Source organism: Microcaecilia unicolor, chromosome 1 (genome assembly GCF_901765095.1).
Source record: "Microcaecilia unicolor chromosome 1, aMicUni1.1, whole genome shotgun sequence".
Lineage (NCBI taxonomy): Eukaryota > Metazoa > Chordata > Amphibia > Gymnophiona > Siphonopidae > Microcaecilia > Microcaecilia unicolor.
Window position 1 is genome coordinate 23,342,885 of NC_044031.1, and position 19,817 is coordinate 23,362,701.

The following is a 19,817-nucleotide window of genomic DNA, read 5'->3' on the forward strand; positions in this document are numbered from 1 at the left end:
TAATTTATCCATCGATCTGGAAAGCTGCTCCACCGTTGAAACTAATGTTGTTGTTTCCTGGGTTGATTTTGTAACAGAAAAGTTCAGTTTCTCAATTGCCTGCCAGAGAGCATCAAGGGTTACCACCACGGGAGGGTTCAATACCCCCTTCTTATTCAAGGTCTCCACTTCCACTGCCGGCCGCCCTGATGAAGAGCTGTTACCTCAGGGCCCAATTCCAGCGCCTTCCGCGTTCTTGGGACCCGTCATCTCCACCCACGACTCAGCAGGACAAGGTGATATCTCGGCTTCCCGGGGGGGGGGGGGGGGGGGTAATGTTGTTTCATGATCCAGGGGAGTCGAGGTTCCTCCTTCGGCACACACAGAAGTTTGTAATCCGTGGGCACCGGAGTGCGAAGCTGTCGAGGGTTTGCTGCTTTGGGGAAGACGCAAGGGCTGGAAGCAGTAAGGACCTTACAATCCCCTTTCTTTTAGTATGAGGCATAGCGGCAGCGGTAATCAATTCAATTAAAAAATCTTCAGCAAGCCCTCCTAAACAGCCTCACTCCTCTCAGCGTGTTGGCGCCATCTTGTTTACGCCCTCCTCAAGTCAATTTAATCATGGTCTATGGAGTTTTCCTTTAGGAAGCCGTCCAGACCCTTTTTAAACCCCGCTAAGTTAACCGCCTTTACTAAATTCTCTGGCAACAAATTCCAGAGTTTAATTACACATTTAGTGAAGAAAACATTTCTCTGATTTGTATTAAATTTACTACTTTGTAGCTTCATTGCATTCCCCCTAGTCCTAGTATTTTTGGAAAGAGTAAACAAACGATTCACGTCTACCCGTTCCACTCCACTTCACTCATTATTTTATAGACCTCTATCATATCTCCCCTCAGCTGTCTCTTCCCAAACTGAAGAGCCCTAGACACTTCAGCCTCTCCTCATAGGGAAGTTGTCCCATCCCCGTTATCATTTTCATCGCCCTTCTCTGCACCTTTTCTAATTCCAATATATCTTTTTTGAGATGCAGCGACCAGAATTGAACACAATATTCGAGGTGCGGTCGCACCATGGACCGATACAAAGGCATTATAACGTCCTCACTTTTGTTTTCCATTCCTTTCCTAATAATACCTAACATTCTATTTGCTTTCTTAGCCACCGCAGCACACTGCGCAGAGGATTTCAACGTATCAACAACGACGCCGAGATCCCTTTCTTGGTCGGTGATTCCTAACGTGCATTACATACCTATAGTTCGGGTTTCTCTTTCCCACATGCATCACTTTGCACTTGCTCACATTAAACGTCATCTGCCATTTAGACGCCCAGTCTCCCAGTCTTGTAAGGTCTTCTTGTAATTTTGCACAATCCTGTCATGATTTAACCACTTTGAATAACTTTGTGTAGTCAGCAAATTTAATTACCTCACTAGTTACTCCCATCTCTAAATCATTTATAAATATGTTAAAAAGCTGCAGTCCCAGCATAGACCCCCGAGGAACCCCACTATCTACCCTTCTCCACTGAGAATACTGACCATTTAACCCTACTCTCTGTTTTCTATCCTTTAACCAGTTTTTAATCCACAATAGGACACTACCTCCTATCCCATGACTCTCCAATTTATTCTGGAGCCTTTTGAAAATCCAGATACAAAATATCAACCGGCTCGCCTTTATGCACATGTTTGTTCACCCTGTCAAAGAAATGTAGTAGATTGGTGAGGCAAGATTTCCCGTCACTAAATCCATGTTGGCTTTGTCTCATTAATCCATGGTTTTGAATATGCTTTGTAATTTTGTTCTTTATAATAGTCTCTGCCATTTTGTCTGGCACTGCTGTGAGGCTCACCAGTCTATAATTTCCCGGATCCCCTCTGGAACCTTTCTGAATATCGGCGTTACATGGGCTACCCTCCAATCTTCCAGTATCATGCTCGATTTTAAAGATAAATTACATATTACTAACAATAGTTCCGCCAGTTCATTTTTCAATTCTGTCAGTACTCTGGGATGAATACCATCCGGTCCAGGAGATTTACTACTCTTCAATTTGTCAAATTGCTCCATTATATCCTCCAGGTTTATAGAGATTTCATTCAGTTTCTCTGACTCATCAGGTTCAAATACTATTTCTGGCACTGGTATCTCTCCCAAATGTTCCTCGGTGAAGAATGAAGCAAAGAATTCATTTAATCTCTCCACTATGGCTTTGTCTTCCCTGATTGCTCCTTTTATCCCTCGGCATCTAGCGGTCCAACTGATTCTTTTGCCAGCATCTTGCTTTTAATATACCTAAAAAAAAATTTTACTATGTGTTTTTGCCTCCAACACAATCTGTTTTTTTCAAAGTCCCTCTTTGCCTTCCTTATCAGCGCTTTGCATTTGACTTGACATTCCTTATGCTGTTTCTTATTATTTTCAGTCAGTTCCTTCTTACATTTTCTGAAGGATTTTCTTTTTGCTCTAATAGCTTCCATCACCTCACTTTTTAACTATGCTGGCTGCCGTTTGGTCTACTACTACTACTAACAAACATTTCTAAAGCGCTACTAGGGTTACGCAGTGCTGTACAATTCAAACATAGAAGGACAGTCCCTGCTCAAAGAGCTTACAATCTAAAAGACAAGAGAACAATCTAAAGACAAGTGTACAATCTAGAGGTCAAGTGAACAGTTAATCTGATAGGGTGGATAGATTGGGGCATTCTATATTTCTCAAGCGGTTAGGCGCCGAAGGCAGCATTGAAGAGGTGAGTTTTAAGCAGAGATTTGAAGATGGGTAGGGAGGGGGCATGGCGTATGGGTAAAGGAAGATTGTTCCAGGCATAGGGTGAGGCAAGGCAGAATGCGCGGAGCCTGGAGTTGGCAGTGGTGGAGAAGGGTACTGAGAGAAGGGCTTTGTCCTGTGAGCGGAGGTTGCGGGCGGGAACATAGGGGGAGATGAGGGTGGAGAGGTAGTGAGGAGCCGCAGACTGAGTGCATTTGTAGGTAAGGAGGAGGAGCTTGAATTGTATGCGATATCTGATCGGAAGCCAATGAAGTGATTTAAGGAGAGGGAGTGAGGGGCGGAATATAAGACGTGCAGCAGCGTTCTGAACGGATTGAAGTGGGGATAGATGGCCGAGTGGGAGGCCGGTGAGGAGTAAGTTGCAGTAATCAAGGCGAGAGGTAATGAGAGCATGGACGAGAGTTCTGGTGGTATGCTCAGAGAGGAAAGGGCGAATTTTGCTGATGTTGAAGAGGTCTTCCTCCCTCCATTTTTAATACACGGAATATATTTGGCCTGGGCTTCCAGGATGGTATTTTTGAACAGCATCCATGCCTGATGTAAATTTTTGTCCCGCACAAACACTCCTCTAAGTTTATTTTTTCACCATTCCTTTCATTTTATCATAGTCTCCTTTTTGAAAGTTAAATGCTAACGTGTTGGATTTCCTGTGTATATTTCATCCGATAATATTCCCGAGCTACCTTATTGGTTATGTTTCTATTGGAAGGTGATGAGGAAAGACTGTTGAAAGCCTTTTTTCTGAACAATACTAACCTTTTTACTAGCCAGTGTTGGTTTATTTCTCCTGATATATGTAAAGTTTTCCTGAAGCTTACACCTCATGTTTGCTGCAGGAGCAACGTTCGGAAGTGTTTGATTTCTGTTTAGGGTATCACATACATTTGTTTTGGCTTTCATTTTTATTCATAAGAACATAAGAGTAGCCATACTGGGTCAGACCAATGGTCCATTTAGCTCAGTATCCGACTTCCAACAGTGGCAATCCAGGTCACAAGTACTCAGCAGAAACTCAAATATTAGCAACATTCTCTGCTACCAATCCCAGGGCAAGCAATGGCTTTCCCCATGTCCATCTCAGTAAAAGACTATCCAGCTTATAATTGAAAAAGAAAAACGCCTATATTGCGACCCAAATCGGGAGATAGACGTTTATCTCACAAAAACGAATAAAGCGGTGTAATCGAAAGCCGAATTTGGACGTTTTCAACTGCACTCCATCGCGGATGCGGACAAAGTTGATGGGGGCGTGTCAAAGGCATGGTGAAGGCAGAACTGGGGCGTGGTTATCGGCCGATCAGAGATAGGCGCCTTTCGCCGATAATGGAAACAAAATATGCGTTTTTAGCAAGAATTTAGGGCACTTTTCCTGGACCCTGTTTTTCCACGAATAGGGCCCCAAAAAGTGCCCTAAATGACCAGATGACCACTGGAGGGAGTCGGGGATGACCTCCCCTGACTCCCCCAGTGGTCACAAACCCCCTCCCACCACAAAAATATGCCATTTCACAACTTTTTATGTTCACCCTCAAATGTCATACCCACCTCCCTGGCAGCAGTATGCAGGTCACTGGAGCAGTTATTAGGGGGTGCAATGGACGTCAGGCAGGTAGACCCAGGCCCATCCCCCCCCCCCCACCTGTTACACTTGTGCTGGTAAATGGGAGCCCTCCACACCGCCCCCCAAACCCACTGTACCCACATGTAGGTGCCCCCCTTCACCCCTTAGGGCTATAATAATGGTGTAGACTTGTGGGCAGTGGGTTTTGAGGGGGATTTGGGGGGCTCAACACACAAGGGAAGGGTGCTATGCACCTGGGAGCTCTTTTACCTTTTTTTTTTTTTTGTAAAAGTGCCCCCTAGGGTGCCCGGTTGGTGTCCTGGCATGTGAGGGGGACCAGTGCACTACGAATCCTGGCCCCTCCCACGAATAAATGTCTTGGGAGTTATTCGTTTTTGAGCTGGGCGCTTTCATTTTCCATTATTGCTGAAAAACAAAAACGCCCAGCTCACAAATTGTCGAATAAAACATGGACGTCTATTTTTTGCGAAAATACAGTTCGGTCCGCCCCTTCACGGACCCGTTCTTGGAGATAAACGCCCATGGAGATAGACGTTTTCGTTCGATTATGCCCCACCACAGCTTTTTTAAACAGGGAGATTAATTTGCTGTCTTGGCCATTTAAAAAGGAAAGTAGTCTTTTGTTGTCCGTTCCTCCAATTCCTCGAGATCAATTTTCAAGCTTCTGATATATCGTAAATCAACTTAAATCCCAATACCTCACTATGGGGGTCTTTTACAAAGCTCATGGTAAAAATCAGCTGGCAGTAAACACTGAGATGCCCACAGGAATATAATGATAACAACAGCTGCGCCAGTAGCAGCACTGCCAGCCTAGGAGAGGCTATTGTAAAACACTTCCACATATAAAATGATCTTAGAAGTGAGCCAAAAAGACAAACACAGCGGAGACGACAGGAGGTGGTGGAGATGAAAACGGTAACGGAATTCAAACATGCGTGGGATAAACATAAAGGAATCCTGTGCAGAAGAAAGGGATCCTCAGGAGCTTAGCCTAGAATGGGTGGCAGAGCTGGTGGTTGGGAGGCAGGGCTAGTGCTGGGCAGACTTATATGGTCTGTGCCGGGGCTGGTGGTTGGGAGGTGGGACTAGTGCTGGGCAGACTTATACGGTCTGTGCCAGAGCCGGTGGTGGGAGGCAGGGATAGTGCTGGGTAGACTTATACGGTCTGTGCCAGAGCAGGTGGTGGGAGGTGGAACTGGTGGTTGTGAGGCGGGGATAGTGCTGGGCAGACTTATACGGTCTGTGCCAGAGCCGGTGGTGGGTGGCAGGGATAGTGCTAGGCAGACTTATACGGTCTGTGCCAGAGCCGGTGGTGGGAGGCAGGGATAGTGCTGGGCAGACTTATAGGGTCTGTGCCAGAGCTGGTGGTTGGGAGGCGGGGTTGGTGGTTGGGAGGCGGGGATAGTGCTGGGCAGACTTATACGGTCTGTGCCAGAGCCGGTGGTGGGTGGCAGGGATAGTGCTGGGCAGACTTACACGGTCTATGCCAGAGCCAGTGGTGGGAGGCAGGGATAGTGCTGGGCAGACTTATACGGTCTGTGCCAGAGCTGGTGGTGGGAGGCGGGACTGGTAGTTGGGAGGCGAGGATAGTGCTGGGCAGACTTATACGGTCTGTGCCAGAGCCGGTGGTGGGTGGCAGGGATAGTGCTAGGCAGACTTATACGGTCTGTGGCAGAGCCGGTGGTGGGAGGCAGGGATAGTGCTGGGCAGACTTATAGGGTCTGTGCCAGAGCTGGTGGTTGGGAGGCGGGGTTGGTGGTTGGGAGGCGGGGATAGGGCTGGCCAGACTTATACGGTCTGTGCACTGAAGAGGACAGTACAAATAAAAAAAAGTAGCACATATGAATTTATCTTCTTGGGCAGACTGGATGGACCGTGCAGGTCTTTTTCTGCCGTCATCTACTATGTTACTATGTTACTATGAAAAGGTGGTGTAGAACAAACATCCAACGGACTCAAAGAGTTCACATCAGAAGTTTTATTCCAAAAATATATATGCAATGGACTCGATACAAATCGTGTTTCGGGCACAAGGGCCTGCCTCAGGAGTTCCTAAATGATACAGAAAAGCCATATATATATATATAACTAATATTGATGAAAAGTATACATATAATCAATTATAACAATCAAAATGAATGCGTAGGAATGATAGAAGAAATCCGCCAGAAGACGGAGAACTCAAAACGCCCCACGGTAGATACAACAGTACAACAAAAAAAGTGGGAGAGCGACCAAGGAAGCCAAAGTCAGGAAGATGTACATTAATAAGAAAGTTGATTTGAAGTATGAAGACTCGACACAACGTCGTGTTTCGGCCATTAGGCCTGCATCAGGAGTCTCTTACACAGGATGTTTCAGAAAAATGACGACGAGAAATCTTCAAAGTAGCACAATAGTCTTGAAAAAGACTGTTGTTAGCGTGGACGCGTTGGTCTAAACAGACTTCTGCACGCACTGTGTAAGAGACTCCTGATGCAGGCCTAACGGCTGAAACACAACGTTGTGTCGAGTCTTCATACTTCAAATCAACTTTCTTATTAATGCACATCTTCCTGTCCTTGGCTTCCTTGGTCGCTACGTAGGAATGATGACAGTAGAAAAAAATTTAAATACTTGCATAGGTGTGTATAGATGTATATAATACATGATAGAAACTAAAAGGAAACTATATAAATATAAACATATTAAAAATGACATGTACATTAAAATATATTTTAAAACACTTAGGTAAATTTTAATTAAACTGCAGTAATGGAATAATTTATTGTCTAAAAAGGGTGCCAAATAGTCCAGAAATATAACAGGAGGTATACAGAAACCTTAAAACCAAAGCTGCAAACTAAAATTCTACATACCTAGAGAGGAAATGAAGATATAATAAAACAATAGATTATAAGATATCACAAATATTGGAGAGAAATGGTTGTACATACTATGTGGACAGCAAAATAACGTCATATTTAACTGTATAAGTCTGCCCAGCACTATCCCCGCCTCCCAACCACCAACCCTGCCTCCCAACCACCAGCTCTGGCACAGACCGTATAAGTCTGCCCAGCACTAGTCCCGCCTCCCAACCACCAGCCCCAGCACAGACCGTATAAGTCTGCCCAGCACTATCCCCGCCTCCCAACCACCAACCCTGCCTCCCAACCACCAGCTCTGGCACAGACCGTATAAGTTTGCCCAGCACTAGTCCCGCCTCCCAACCACCAGCCCCAGCACAGACCGTATAAGTCTGCCCAGCACTATCCCCGCCTCCCAACCACCAGCCCCGGCACAAAGAGGAGGAATACTCTTTTGGATAGACTGAACTAAGAAAAACGTGGGAGATTTTATATAGGAGTCAGCAGTGACTGTGTTTTATGATGAACAAGAGAAACTGTGTGTGTGGCTGTGTAAATCCTTACCTGTATAGTACGGGGTATGTTTACTAAGGTGCGTTAGCGTTTTTAACGCGGCTGTAAATTTAAGGCGCATTAAACACTAACACGCCTATACATTTCTATGGGTGCGTTTTTGTAGGTCCGGTGCCAGCATTCCCCTTGACAAAGCATTGGTTGCGAAACAGGAACCTGTCGGGGGGTAACGGGGCACGCCGGCTTATTAAGATAAGTAAAGCGCTTTCACCGCTGTTAGTTAAATAAGTTTGTATTGTGCAGAAGCAGTGAAAGGAGGGGGATGGTGAGTCAGTGATTATAAATGTACCCATGTGCTCAGATTCACCGTGCAGGATGAGATGAAGCTCGTGTAAAGTATGAGACTCCTTCCCTACGAGTAAAAATGGTGTAACAAACTATTGCACAATACAACAACAGGTATCACTCTGAGTAGTGTTTCCATCCATTTTTTGTTTTGCTATTTGAAGTTTACGTGGTGGAATTTGCCATATCAATATCCCAGAAATAAGCAGTGGAGTTTCCCCAAGTCCATTTTAATAATGGTTATGGACTTTTCCTTTAGGAAGCTGTCCAAACCTTTTTTTAAACCTCGCTAAGCTAACCACCTTTACCACATTCTCTGGCAACGATTTCCAGTGTTTAATTACATGTTGAGTGAAGAAAGATTTTCTCCGATTCGTTTTAAATTTACTACTTCATCTAAGGGGCTGATAAATGAATCCATTACTACAGAAATATAGAAATTAAGAGTATACAATGACAAATAAATAGCATGGTAAAACTTAATAGATGCCAGGCCCTTGGTTGAATGATAAAACACAAGATATAAAGCTCTTACAAAAATTTGTTTTGGTTGTTATAACTGATTATATGTATATTTTTCATTAATATTAGTTATATGTATGTCTTTTCTGTATTATTCGTTCACCAGCATTGAATTTTCGGGGAGGTTTTGGCACTGCAAACATAGCAGGTTAAGCCGATATTCAGCAGATGACCAGGAAGTTGTAAAAGATTTTTCTGCGAAGTTCCCGTTGAGAGGTATATTTCTGCAACTTACTGCAAAGATAAGCTGGACTCTCAAAGGGAATGATTTATAGACCAAACACAACAGTTTAAACGTACCTAGATTGTAAGCTCTTTGAGCAGGGACTGTCTGTCTATGTCAAGTGTTCAGCGCTGTGTGCGTCTGGTAGCGCTATATAAATGCTATTAGTAGTAGTAGTAGTAATACATACTTCAAAAGGCAACCAATGCAAATGTGGTGAAAAAGCTGCTGGAAAGTCATGAGAGAAGGGAGTAATCCTAAATATCCACTCCATCCATTATGCCTTCAGTCCACATATTACCTGGTGTTCATTACCTCTGAATCAACTGAACCCCATTCTCACCTCCGTTCACCAACACGTGCACTGCTGACAGGATGTAAAGTGATCACTGCAGCACTTACTCATTTCCTCACCAAATCGTTCAGTCAGAAAGTCATACCCAGAACTGTCTTTATAATGATGCCTCAATACCGCTACTAAATATGTAAAATTATCCCTTACCCAGTGAGATCAGAATCTGATAATTCTCTTTCATCACCTCCCTGTAGAGCTCCTTCTGCTCTTCATCTAAATACTCCCACTCCTCCTGGGAGAAGGAGACCGCGACGTCCTCAAATTTCACCTGCATCTGAAATAGAAACCAGAATCACACTCAGCATCTTTGCATCACATCCATCAGGAGATCTGCCAGCACTGGTGTTCATCATGACAGAGGAAAGTTTGCTGGAGTATATATATTTCATAACTACAGAACACCAGTGACGTAGCTATGAGGGGTCCTGGGGGGCCTAGGCCCCCTCCAAAATCGTGGCACCTATGGAATGGCTGATGGGAATGCCTGAGCAGCAAAGAAGTCAGTGGCGTGCTTCAGCTGCCATCACCGGCACCCCCTTGCATGCTCAGTTAAGCAGTGTGAACTGAACATGCTCAAGAGTGCCGGCATCAGCAGCTGAAGCACACCGCCAACTTCGCTGTTCAGAGAGGATGGGAGAAGGCTCGAGCAGCAGACTGCTTTGGCTGGCAGGACTTCGGCATCCCAGTCAAGAAAGGTAGGATTTATCACCACCTGGGGTGGGGGACAGTGAGAGAGAAGAGATGAGATGAAATTAAATACATGCCCCCCACAAGTCCACCCCCCAAAATGGACTTCTGCCTGCACCCTTGCATAACATATAGTCCCAGAGTAGGATTATATTTCAGGAGACCTCCTATTGCTGGGGTTCAACATAGCAGAGGGAGGAAGAGAGAGAGATCTGCGTGTATATAATTCAAAGTCACAGGGCAGGATTGTAGCAACTAGAAACCAGTTACACATGGAACCTGGGACACCAAAATCTCCCTTTGTGGGACTCCAGATCTCTCTCTCTCCCCTCAGTAGAGTCCTCCAAAGTGCCTTTCCTCAGGCCCAGGTCTGCTCAGGTTTCTGATCTGTGCTTAAGAAGACTATCTACAGCAAATCCAAACATCCCCACTGAAATACAATTGCAGGGCAAACAATCAGAGAGCATCATAAAGCAGGAGGAGCTGCTGTGAGGGGAGGAGAATCAGGAAGAAGAGCCTGAGGGATTGAAGAGAATAAAGAGCAGAACTTTCTTTTCTGGAGCCCCAGGAATGGATTGAGCAGAGCCAGACTCATTTCTTCTACTTGCCCCATGCAACGTGTGTGAGAGAGGCTGGATGGCATTGCCTGGCACTGCATCCCCTGGTGCCCATGTCCTGCCAGTCTCCTAAGTAGCCCGGGTCTCAGGGTCCCATCCAGCTCTACTCAGTCCGACCCGGGACAAAGGGAAAACCCCGCAAAATACACTACTCCGCTGATTTTATTATATTCCCTCAGAGCTCTATTCTTTCTCCCAGTGCTCCACATTGGGCACCAGTTTTGTGGAATTCGGGTCTCGCCACTGGCTAAGTCCTCGACTCAGGTCACAGGGAAAATTTATTTATTTTATTCAGAGCTCCATTCTTTCTCCACTCAGCTCCCCATTCAGACAGTCGCCAGATCCACCATTCGAGCTTGGGAGGAGGTCGATGTTAAGGAACAGAGATCTGGGGTATTGCGAGCTTAAGAGGAATTCTGAGATGACACTTCTCTCAGTCTGGGAGCACCCGCTCTCCTCTGTCGCCAAATGACTACACAGTACTCCGACAGGTTATATCAAAACCAACACCGACTGCCTTGGAACGTCTGCAACTGGTAATCGATTTGTCAATTCTTTCACTATACATTTCCATTCAAGATTTGTGATGGAAATCTCGATCCCTCTGTACATATTTACATCTCCACCTGTCCTTTTACCCATCCCATTATGCCAGCAATAAATCCAAAGCTGCTTTGTTTCTGCTGACTCCAATCTGCTACTTTCAAGCACAGACCCTTCAGGCTGTCCTTCTTCCAGCAGTGCACCTCACAGGGCTACTCTCCGGCCTTGGATAGCCTCTCCCCGTCCCGGTCCTGCTTCCAGGCTGGACTCCCCTTGTCCACCTGAAGCTCTCACTCCCTCTCAGTTGTCACTTGCACGGGCAGCAACTGTACCTTAAGCCAGCTTGTATTTATTTCTGCACTCCAGAATCTCCCAATACTCCCAAGGGTTCTGGCAGGGGTACAGGCTAGAGAATGACATGGGAATGCGGAACAGCAGTAACCGCGGGGATGGGGACAGAGCCCATGGGGATGGGGACAATCTTTGTCTCCATGTCATTTTCTACTTTGAAGACTGTTAATGAACTGGTTTGAGTGATGCAGACAATATTTAGATTTTTTGGAAAAACAAGCAAACATACTGGCCACAACTAGCAAAATTTGCATGTGGGATCCTGCACATCCTGCTACCAGCACATCTTCTAAGAAGACAACTTCTATTCCAGGAAGGACTGTGGAAGACAGGAGAGCTAGACTGAGTCCTGAGATTGTTGATGACTTCTTATTTATCCGCAGATTAAAAAACCATAACAGTGCTTTATAGGGCATATTTTTCCCCTCTAGGGCTAATAGAACGGGTTGTATTTTATATCCCTGGACATTTTAACAGTGTGAATTAGGATTCCTTGGTGTAGTAGAAGGGTAGAGGCTGGTTGTGGGAAGGAGGGTTATTATAGCTGCTCATTGTTATTGCTTTCTATTTGTAATTTATGCACAACAGTTGCACAGCATATTGTTCCTTTTTATCTTTTAATAAAAAGATTTAAATATAAAATCATATTTGTTCGAGGCTTCTGCAGATGAGGACAGAGCCCAAGGGGATGGGGTGGGGACGGAGACAAACTTTGTCCCCGTGTCATTCTCTAGTACAGGCAACCAAAGACCCCCATGTACCTCCCCACACTCTCTGTTGTTGAAGCAAAACTCCAACCCTGCTGTCACTGGCCCCAGGGACACACTTTCTTTCTGCAACTTATTCCAATGCTTCCCTTGGGCTGGGCTTCCTCCCACCCAGGGCCATCCCATACTCTCCAGCCCTCTGCCAGGGACCCTGGAAACTTCTAACATCATTTCTGTTTTAGTAATACCCATCCCATGGGGTATTACACCTACCTGCTGAGCACAAAGCCCTGCAGCCATTCTCCTGCCCTTCTGCAGAGCACCAGCTCCAGCCCTGGCTCCCTCCCTCCTTGCACAGCTTCCTGAGGCAGCTTTGAACTTTGCTGCTGGGTCTCTGGATATCAGACATGTACTGACAGCACAGTGCAACAATCCAGGAAGAGGTGATGTCACAGGGAGCTGTGGGGTGGATACTGGGAAATGTAGTCCTACTGGTATGTAGTCCCCTAACTATACAGAGAAAGGAGCAACTTAAGACTACGTTACCCAGCATCCAATGCAGGGCAATCCTCCTCTCCTGGGATATCACTTCCTCTTGGAGAGAACAAAGAGCTGTGCAGAAATCTAAGACCAGACCAGAGAGAGAAGCTGAGAGCCAGCAGCACTGACCCAGCAAAGCCCAAACCTGTTAGAGGACCCTGTAGGGAAGGAGGGAGCCAGGACTGGAGAATCATGGCTGCAGGGGTTTCTGCTCAGCAGGTAGGAGGTGGGCAGCAGGGGATGCCATGATCCAGCCTCTCAGGCACACACATTGCATGGGGCAAGCATTACCAAAACAACTTATGATCACCTAAACTTCCGGAAATCATTAAAAACTAACCTGTTCAAAAAGGCAAAACCTTAAATGCCTGAACCCTGCAACACAACGAAACCAAAGCTCGTAATGGGCATGTAATAACTCTGCCTCTCTACGATTCCCTAATGTGTCTGTTACACATGAACCTTATTCTACCACAACATCACTTTGTATTTGTTCATACCGGAATTGGCGAACGCCTTTTCGGTACTATGTAAGCCACATTGAGCTGAGCCTGCAAATAGGTGGGAAAATGTGGGATACAAATGTAACAAATAAAAATAAGAAGAAAAGAGCCTGGCACTGCTCAATCCATTCCTGGGGCTCCAGAAAAGGAAGTTCTGCTCTTTATTCCCTGCAGCCCCTCAGGCTCTTTTTAACAACAGCCGCGCGTCCACTGTTATGATGTTCTAATTGTAAACAGGAACTTCGTGAGTTCAACAATTCTTTCATTTCTCATTCTGAGATTTGCTGTGTTGGAGAAATATTGGACCAGGCTTATTCAGCAGACGTCGAGAGGTTACATGAGTTGATGCTGAAGTGTTATGAACAGCTAAAATCTTTGAAAACATATTTTCAAGATTTTACAGGAGAATAATGTAGACAGTATTCTGATCACAGAAAAAAATGTTTTTGAGATTCTAGAAGGCCACAATACTGCCACAGTTCTTCTTTTGAAGCCTGAAGCAGTTGAGACTTTATTTTTATTTTTTTTTATTACATTTGTACCCCGCGCTTTCCCACTCATGGCAGGCTCAATGCAGCTTACATATTGGGGCAATGGAGGGTTAAATGACTTGCCCAGAGTCACAAGGAGCTGCCTGTGCCGGGAATCGAACTCAGTTCCCCAGGACCAACGTCCACCACCCTAACCACTAGGCCACTCCTCCACTGTTGCTACTATTTGAGATTCTACATAGAATGTTGCTATTCCACTAGAAGTCGGCCCTTGCAGATCACCAATGTGGCCGCGCAGGCTTCTACTTCTGTGAGTCTGACGTCCTGCGGCCACATTGGTGATCTGCAAGGGCCGACTTCTAGTGGAATAGCAACATTCCATGTAGAATCTCCAATAGTATCTATTTTATTTTTGTTACATTTGTACCCCGCGCTTTCCCACTCATGGCAGGCTCAATGCGGCTTACATATTGGGGCAATGGAGGGTTAAGTGACTTGCCCAGAGTCACAAGGAGCTGCCTCTGTGCCTGAAGTGGGAATCGAACTCAGTTCCCCAGGACCAAAGTCCACCACCCTAACCACTAGGCCACTCCTCCACTCATATATTGAAGTGATGATGATTGGCATCTGTTTCCTGCATTTAAATATAAGCGTCCAAGCTAAAAAAAAAAAAAAAATTTTAAACATATTTAGGCTGCAGACAATAGACACCAGTGTGTGCTTCTAAGTTCAGGTTTTTCCAGGCTCATGTGCAGGCGCGATCCTCCCACTGAAACTCTTCTGCGCACGTGCCACACAATATCCTGCCGCCAAACTCCCTAATGCTCAACGTTATGAGCACGCATATATTTGCATCTCATTAGTGCTCAACATTTTGGAGTTCTGTGCTGTTTTGGCGGTATTTTTATGGTGCTGTTTGAAACAGCGCCTGAATTTTGAGCATCAGGGCCTCAATTTGTCCTTCCCATGATCTCTTTAGATTAACCACTACTACTACTTAACATTTCTAGAGCGCTACTAGGGTTACGCAGGGCTGTACAGATTAATAAAAGGACAGTCCCTGCTCCAAGGAGCTTACAATCTAATGGGAGAAATGTCAAATAGGGACAGTCTAGGTTTCCTGCATAGAGGTATGGTGGTTAGGTGCCGAAGGCGACATTGAAGAGGTGGGCTTTGAGCAATGATTTGAAGATGGGTAGGGAGGGGGCTTGGCGTATGGGCTCAGGGAGTTTATTCCAGGCATGGGGTGAGGCGAGGCAGAAAGGGCGGAGCCTGGAGTTGGCAGTGGTGGAGAAGGGTAGATTGAGAACAGGAGATGGCATGAGCCTATCTAGTCCGTTATGTGGGCTGAAGCCAGTAGGCGGAGCTTGCCGCCATTTTAGTTCACCCAAAACAATAGCAAACACTATTGAAAACAATAGCAAAAGTTTTTTAGAAATAATGGACTGCCTATGAGTGATCCATCTATAAAAAGTCTAAAGCTGTTCCAGTTGGATTGGCAATGCCTTAAAGGGTGGAGGATAAATGATTTTTTAAACTTATTTGACGGCTTTTTTATTCATTTGAAAGCTTCCCATATCTAGATATATATCATGAAATAAAATTGAATATCACTAAAACAGCTTAAAAATTATTGTAGCTCGTAGAAACAACAATAATAAACTCTGCATTTTATGCTCATTTTTATTTATTTATTTATTTATTTATTTATTGCATTTGTATCCCACATTTTCCCATCTCTTTGCAGGCTCAATGTGGCTTACAATACATCATGAGTAGTGGAAATATAATAGAAAATAGGTGTTTAGGGTTCCAGAAGAATCTTTGGCAACATGATAATGATAAGACATGATAGTGGTATAACAAGCAGATATTATAAGACAGTTCTAACTATGTGTGGAGGAGTTATGTATATTCACATGGGTTGATCTTTGTGGTAAGCCTTGTTAAAGAGATGGGTCTTTAGTAGTTTTCGGAAGTTCGTTAGTTCGTAGATCGTTTTTAAGTTGCGCAGCAGTGCGTTCCATAACTGTGTACTTAAGTAGGTAAAGTTTGATGCGTGCATTAATTTGTATTTTAGACCTTTGCAGTTTGGAAAGTGCAGATCAAGGAATATGTGGGATGATCTTTTGGCATTCCTGGGTGGTAAGTCTATCAGGTCTGACATGTAGGCTCGTGCATCTCCATGAATGATTTTGTGAACTAGGGAGCAAATTTGAGCGTGATGCGTTCTTTAAGTGGGAGCCAGTGTTGTTTTTCTCTTAGGGGCTTAGTAGCTGCAGTGTTCTGGGCTGTCTGAAGTTTCTTGATTATTTGCTCTTTACAGCCGGCGTAGAGTGCGTTGCAGTAATCTAGATGACTGAGCACCATTGATTGTACCAGGTTACGGAAAACATTCCTTGGGAAGAAAGGTCTTACTCTTTTTAATTTCCACATTGAGTGGAACATCTTCTTGGTTGTATTTTTCGCGTGGTTTTTGAGTGTTAGGTGTCAATCGATGGTAACTCCAAGAATTTTTAGGTTGTCTGAAATAGGAAGGTTCAGATTTGGTGTGTTGATAGCTGTGAATTTGTTCTTGTTATGTTGAGAGGTGAGTATTAGGCATTGGGTTTTTTCTGCATTAAGTTTCAGTCGAAAAGCATCCGCCCATGAATGCATGATATGGAGACTTTGGTTGATGTCATTGGAAATTTCCTTTAGATCTTGTTTAAATGGGATGTAGGTCATTACGTCGTCTGCGTATATGTATGGGTTAAGGTTTTGGTTTGATAATAGTTTGGCCAAGGGTATCATCATTAAGTTGAATAGGGTCGGCGAGAGGGGGGATCCCTGTGGGACTCCACATTCAGGTATCCATGTGGCTGAAGTAGTCGAGTTAGATGTCACTTGGTATGATCGTGTGTTTAGGAATCCCTTGAACCAATTGAGGATGTTACCTCCAATTCCGAAGTACTCAAGGATATGTAGTAGTATTCCATGATCAACCATGTCGAAAGTGCTTGACATGTCAAATTGTAGGAGTAGTATGTTTTTTCCTGTTGCGATCATTTGTTTGAATTTAGTCATGAGGGTAACTAGTACTGTTTCAGTACTGTGGTTAGACCGAAATCCTGATTGGGAGCCGTGGAGTATTTGTTTAAATAGTTGTGAGTTGTTTGGTCACCAACCCTTCTGTTAGTTTGGTTATTAAGGGAATGGATGCTACTGGCCTGTAGTTGGTTAGTTCACTGGCACTTTTCTTTGCGTCTTTGGGTATGGGGGTGAGTAGAATGTTTCCTTTCTCCTTCGGGAAGAGTCCATTTTGTAACATATAGTTCAAGTGTTTCGTTATGTCTGTTATAAATTGTTGAGGAGCAGATGTCATAAGGTTGTTTGGACATATATCTAGTTTGCAATGAGATCTGGCAAATCTTTTGAGCGTTTGGGAGATGATATCCTCTGATAGTGTCTCGAAGTTGGTCCAGGTTCTGTCTGCTGGGTAAATACCAGGGTCTGGGTCTAGACAGTCAAGGAGTTCTGCATAGTCGATGGTACTGACAGGTATCTTAAGTCGTAGTTGTACGATTTTCTCGTTGAAGTATCTCGCGAGATTGTCTGCTCCTGGTGCACCTTTACTGTTGGTTGTGATTGGTGTAATATCTATTAGTTTATTCACGAGTTGGAAGAGTTTATGTGTGTCCTTGTAGTTTGGTCCAATTACAGTTTTGTAATATAATCTTTTAGTTTGTTTTATGGTATATTTGTATTTTCTTTGAAGTTGTTTCCAGGCGTTAAGTGTGGATTCATCTTTCTTTTTATTCCATGCTCGTTCTAGCCTTCTAACTTGTGTTTTAAGTTTTTTCAGCTCTTCATAGAACCATGGTATTGAATTCTTTCTATGTTAGGTTCTGGTTTGGATTGGAGCTACCGTATTTTTCGGACTATAAGACGCACCGGACCATAAGACGCACCTAGGTTTTAGAGGAGGGAAATAGGAAAAAAAAAATTTTCCTTTTTCCCTCCTCTAAAACCTAGGTGCTCCGGTGCGTCTTGTCCGAGTTTTGGATCTCCGTCCCGTACTTACACGATTCCATGTTCCCTGGTGGTCTAGTGACATCGGGGCAGGAAAGAACCCCCTCTTTCCTGCCCATCGCGCTGCTCTCCGTGCTCCTCAATGCTTTCTGACGGTCTCGGCCATTTTGAATCTCGCCGAGACCGTCGGAAAGCATTGAGAAGCACGGAGAGCAGCGCGATGGGCAGGAAAGAGGGGGCTCTTTCCTGCCCCGACGTCACTAGACCACCAGGGAACATGGAATCGTGTAAGTATGGGACGGAGGTCCAAAAACGCTACCTTCGGACTATAAGACGCACCCCCCATTTTCCTCCCAAATTTTGGGGGAAAAAAGTGCGTCTTATAGTCCGAAAAATACGGTATATTGTCTAATATGAATCTGCATCTGTTGTACCATTTTCTACACTGTTCTATAGAATACAGCAATACATGGTCAAATTTAAGTGTGAATAACCTGTTTCCTGATGGGTTCATCTCAAAAGTTGTAATCTGCTTTGGGAAGCCTGGTGATATAAAGATGGAATTTATTGAAATTAAATGGAAGTAAAACTCTCCTTTCATTGGGGCAGGTGGAATCACATCTTCACCTCATCTGTTTTGCAGAAGTTTACATTTTAGATCTAGCTATCTATCTACTTATCATTTCTATAGCGCTACAAGGCATACGCAGCGCTGTACACCAAACACAGAAGACAGTCCCTGCTCAAAGAGCTTACAATCTAGATAAGACAGGTAAACAGACAGAACAATTAAGGGTAAGGGAATAAAGAGGTGAGGATAAAGGACAGGGTAAGTGAGTTAGGAGTCAAAAGCAGTGGTAAAGAGGTGGGTTTTCAGTTTGGACTTGAAAACGGCTAAAGACGGGGCTAGACGTACAGGCTCGGGAAGTCTATTACAGGCGTGAGGTGCAGCGAGATAAAAGGAATGGAGTCTTGAATTAGCAGTAGAGGAGAAAGGGACGGATAAGAGAGATTTATCTACAGAATGGAGTACTCGAGGGGGAACGTAGGGGGAGACAAGAGTGGAGAGGTACTGGGGAGAGGCAGAGTGAATGCACTTATAGGTGCACCTCACGCCTGGAATAGACTTCCCGAGCCTGTATGTGTAGCCCCGATTGGTATCTCAGCTTCAGAATTTTTTCTCAGAGAATTTTTGTACGGTGGTCCAGAGTTGTGTTGCCTCATTTTGATTATTGTAACGCTCTATTGTGTGGTCTTCCCCGTGGCTGGCTGTACACTAGTGCTGACACAGCCCACTCATTTTGAATGGGCTGTGTCAGCAATGCCACGTGGAATCCACTAGTGCAGCTTAGTAAATTGACCCCTTACTTTCCTAAGGGGTCAATTTCGTTTCCACTTCTCTGTGGAATTCTTTTTTTTTTTGGCCATGTGCCAACTGTCTTCTATGTCTGTTTAAAAAGCAGTTGAAAACCTGGTTCTTTTGTAAAGCATTTCTTTGAGGGGAGGACTTTCAGGTGTTTCTGGGGCATTGACTATGTTTTTTTGACATGTTTTTATCTGAGTGGTATGTTGTACCCTGCCTAGACGTCTGGATAGGCAGGTTATAAATACGTTAAATAAAATAAATATTAAATAAATAAAGTCACAAACAGCTTATACCTAATCGTTCAACCACCCTTGGATTCACATTTGGTTTTAAAAAGCAATACCATGTGCATGTAAACTCTGGATAAAAAAATTAAAACAAAGTTTAAAACAAATGCCCATAATATGTAATACTTGGTAGCCATAATGCAACAGTGTTGGATTATTAACGTAGCAGGCACCCAACAGATTTATTTTCCACTGAACATAATTTTGTATGAACTTGGGGCCCTGTTTACTAAGCTGCGCTGTAAGCGAGCAAACTGTTTAGCACACACTAAAAATTAGCGCACGTTAACAATAGAGACACCCATTATATTCCTACTGTGTTTTGTATTTTGGCAGTGTATTGTTTGCCTGCATAATAAAATCACACTCGTCTATATACAAACACACATCCAGGACACAAAGATTCCAAAACAAAAAAAAAAAATGCTTTTTGCAACCAGAAGAAATAAATATATACAACATAACTGGAAAATGTTGGTATATTCAGGGGCGTAGCCAGTCTTCAGCGGGAGGGGGTCCAGAGCCCGAGGTGGGGGGCAGTGGCG

The 19,817-nt window shown here is 44.3% G+C and overlaps 2 protein-coding genes across 2 annotated transcripts in view; one reads left to right on the forward strand and one right to left on the reverse strand.

Annotated features, from left to right (window-relative positions):
* The window catches only part of LOC115461102 (zinc finger protein 501-like), a 28,836-nt gene extending 19,317 nt beyond the window's left edge, over positions 1-9,519 (reverse strand). The window contains exon 1 of the mRNA XM_030190720.1: positions 9,438-9,519. Within this exon, the coding sequence (XP_030046580.1) occupies positions 9,438-9,519 (82 nt within the window). The remainder of the gene's footprint in view (positions 1-9,437) is intronic.
* A 3,142-nt stretch (positions 9,520-12,661) lies between these two features.
* The window catches only part of LOC115463555 (gastrula zinc finger protein XlCGF57.1-like), a 41,656-nt gene continuing 34,500 nt past the window's right edge, over positions 12,662-19,817 (forward strand). Inside the window, exon 1 of the mRNA XM_030194190.1 lies at positions 12,662-12,833. Within this exon, the coding sequence (XP_030050050.1) occupies positions 12,807-12,833 (27 nt within the window). The 5' untranslated portion in view covers positions 12,662-12,806. The remainder of the gene's footprint in view (positions 12,834-19,817) is intronic.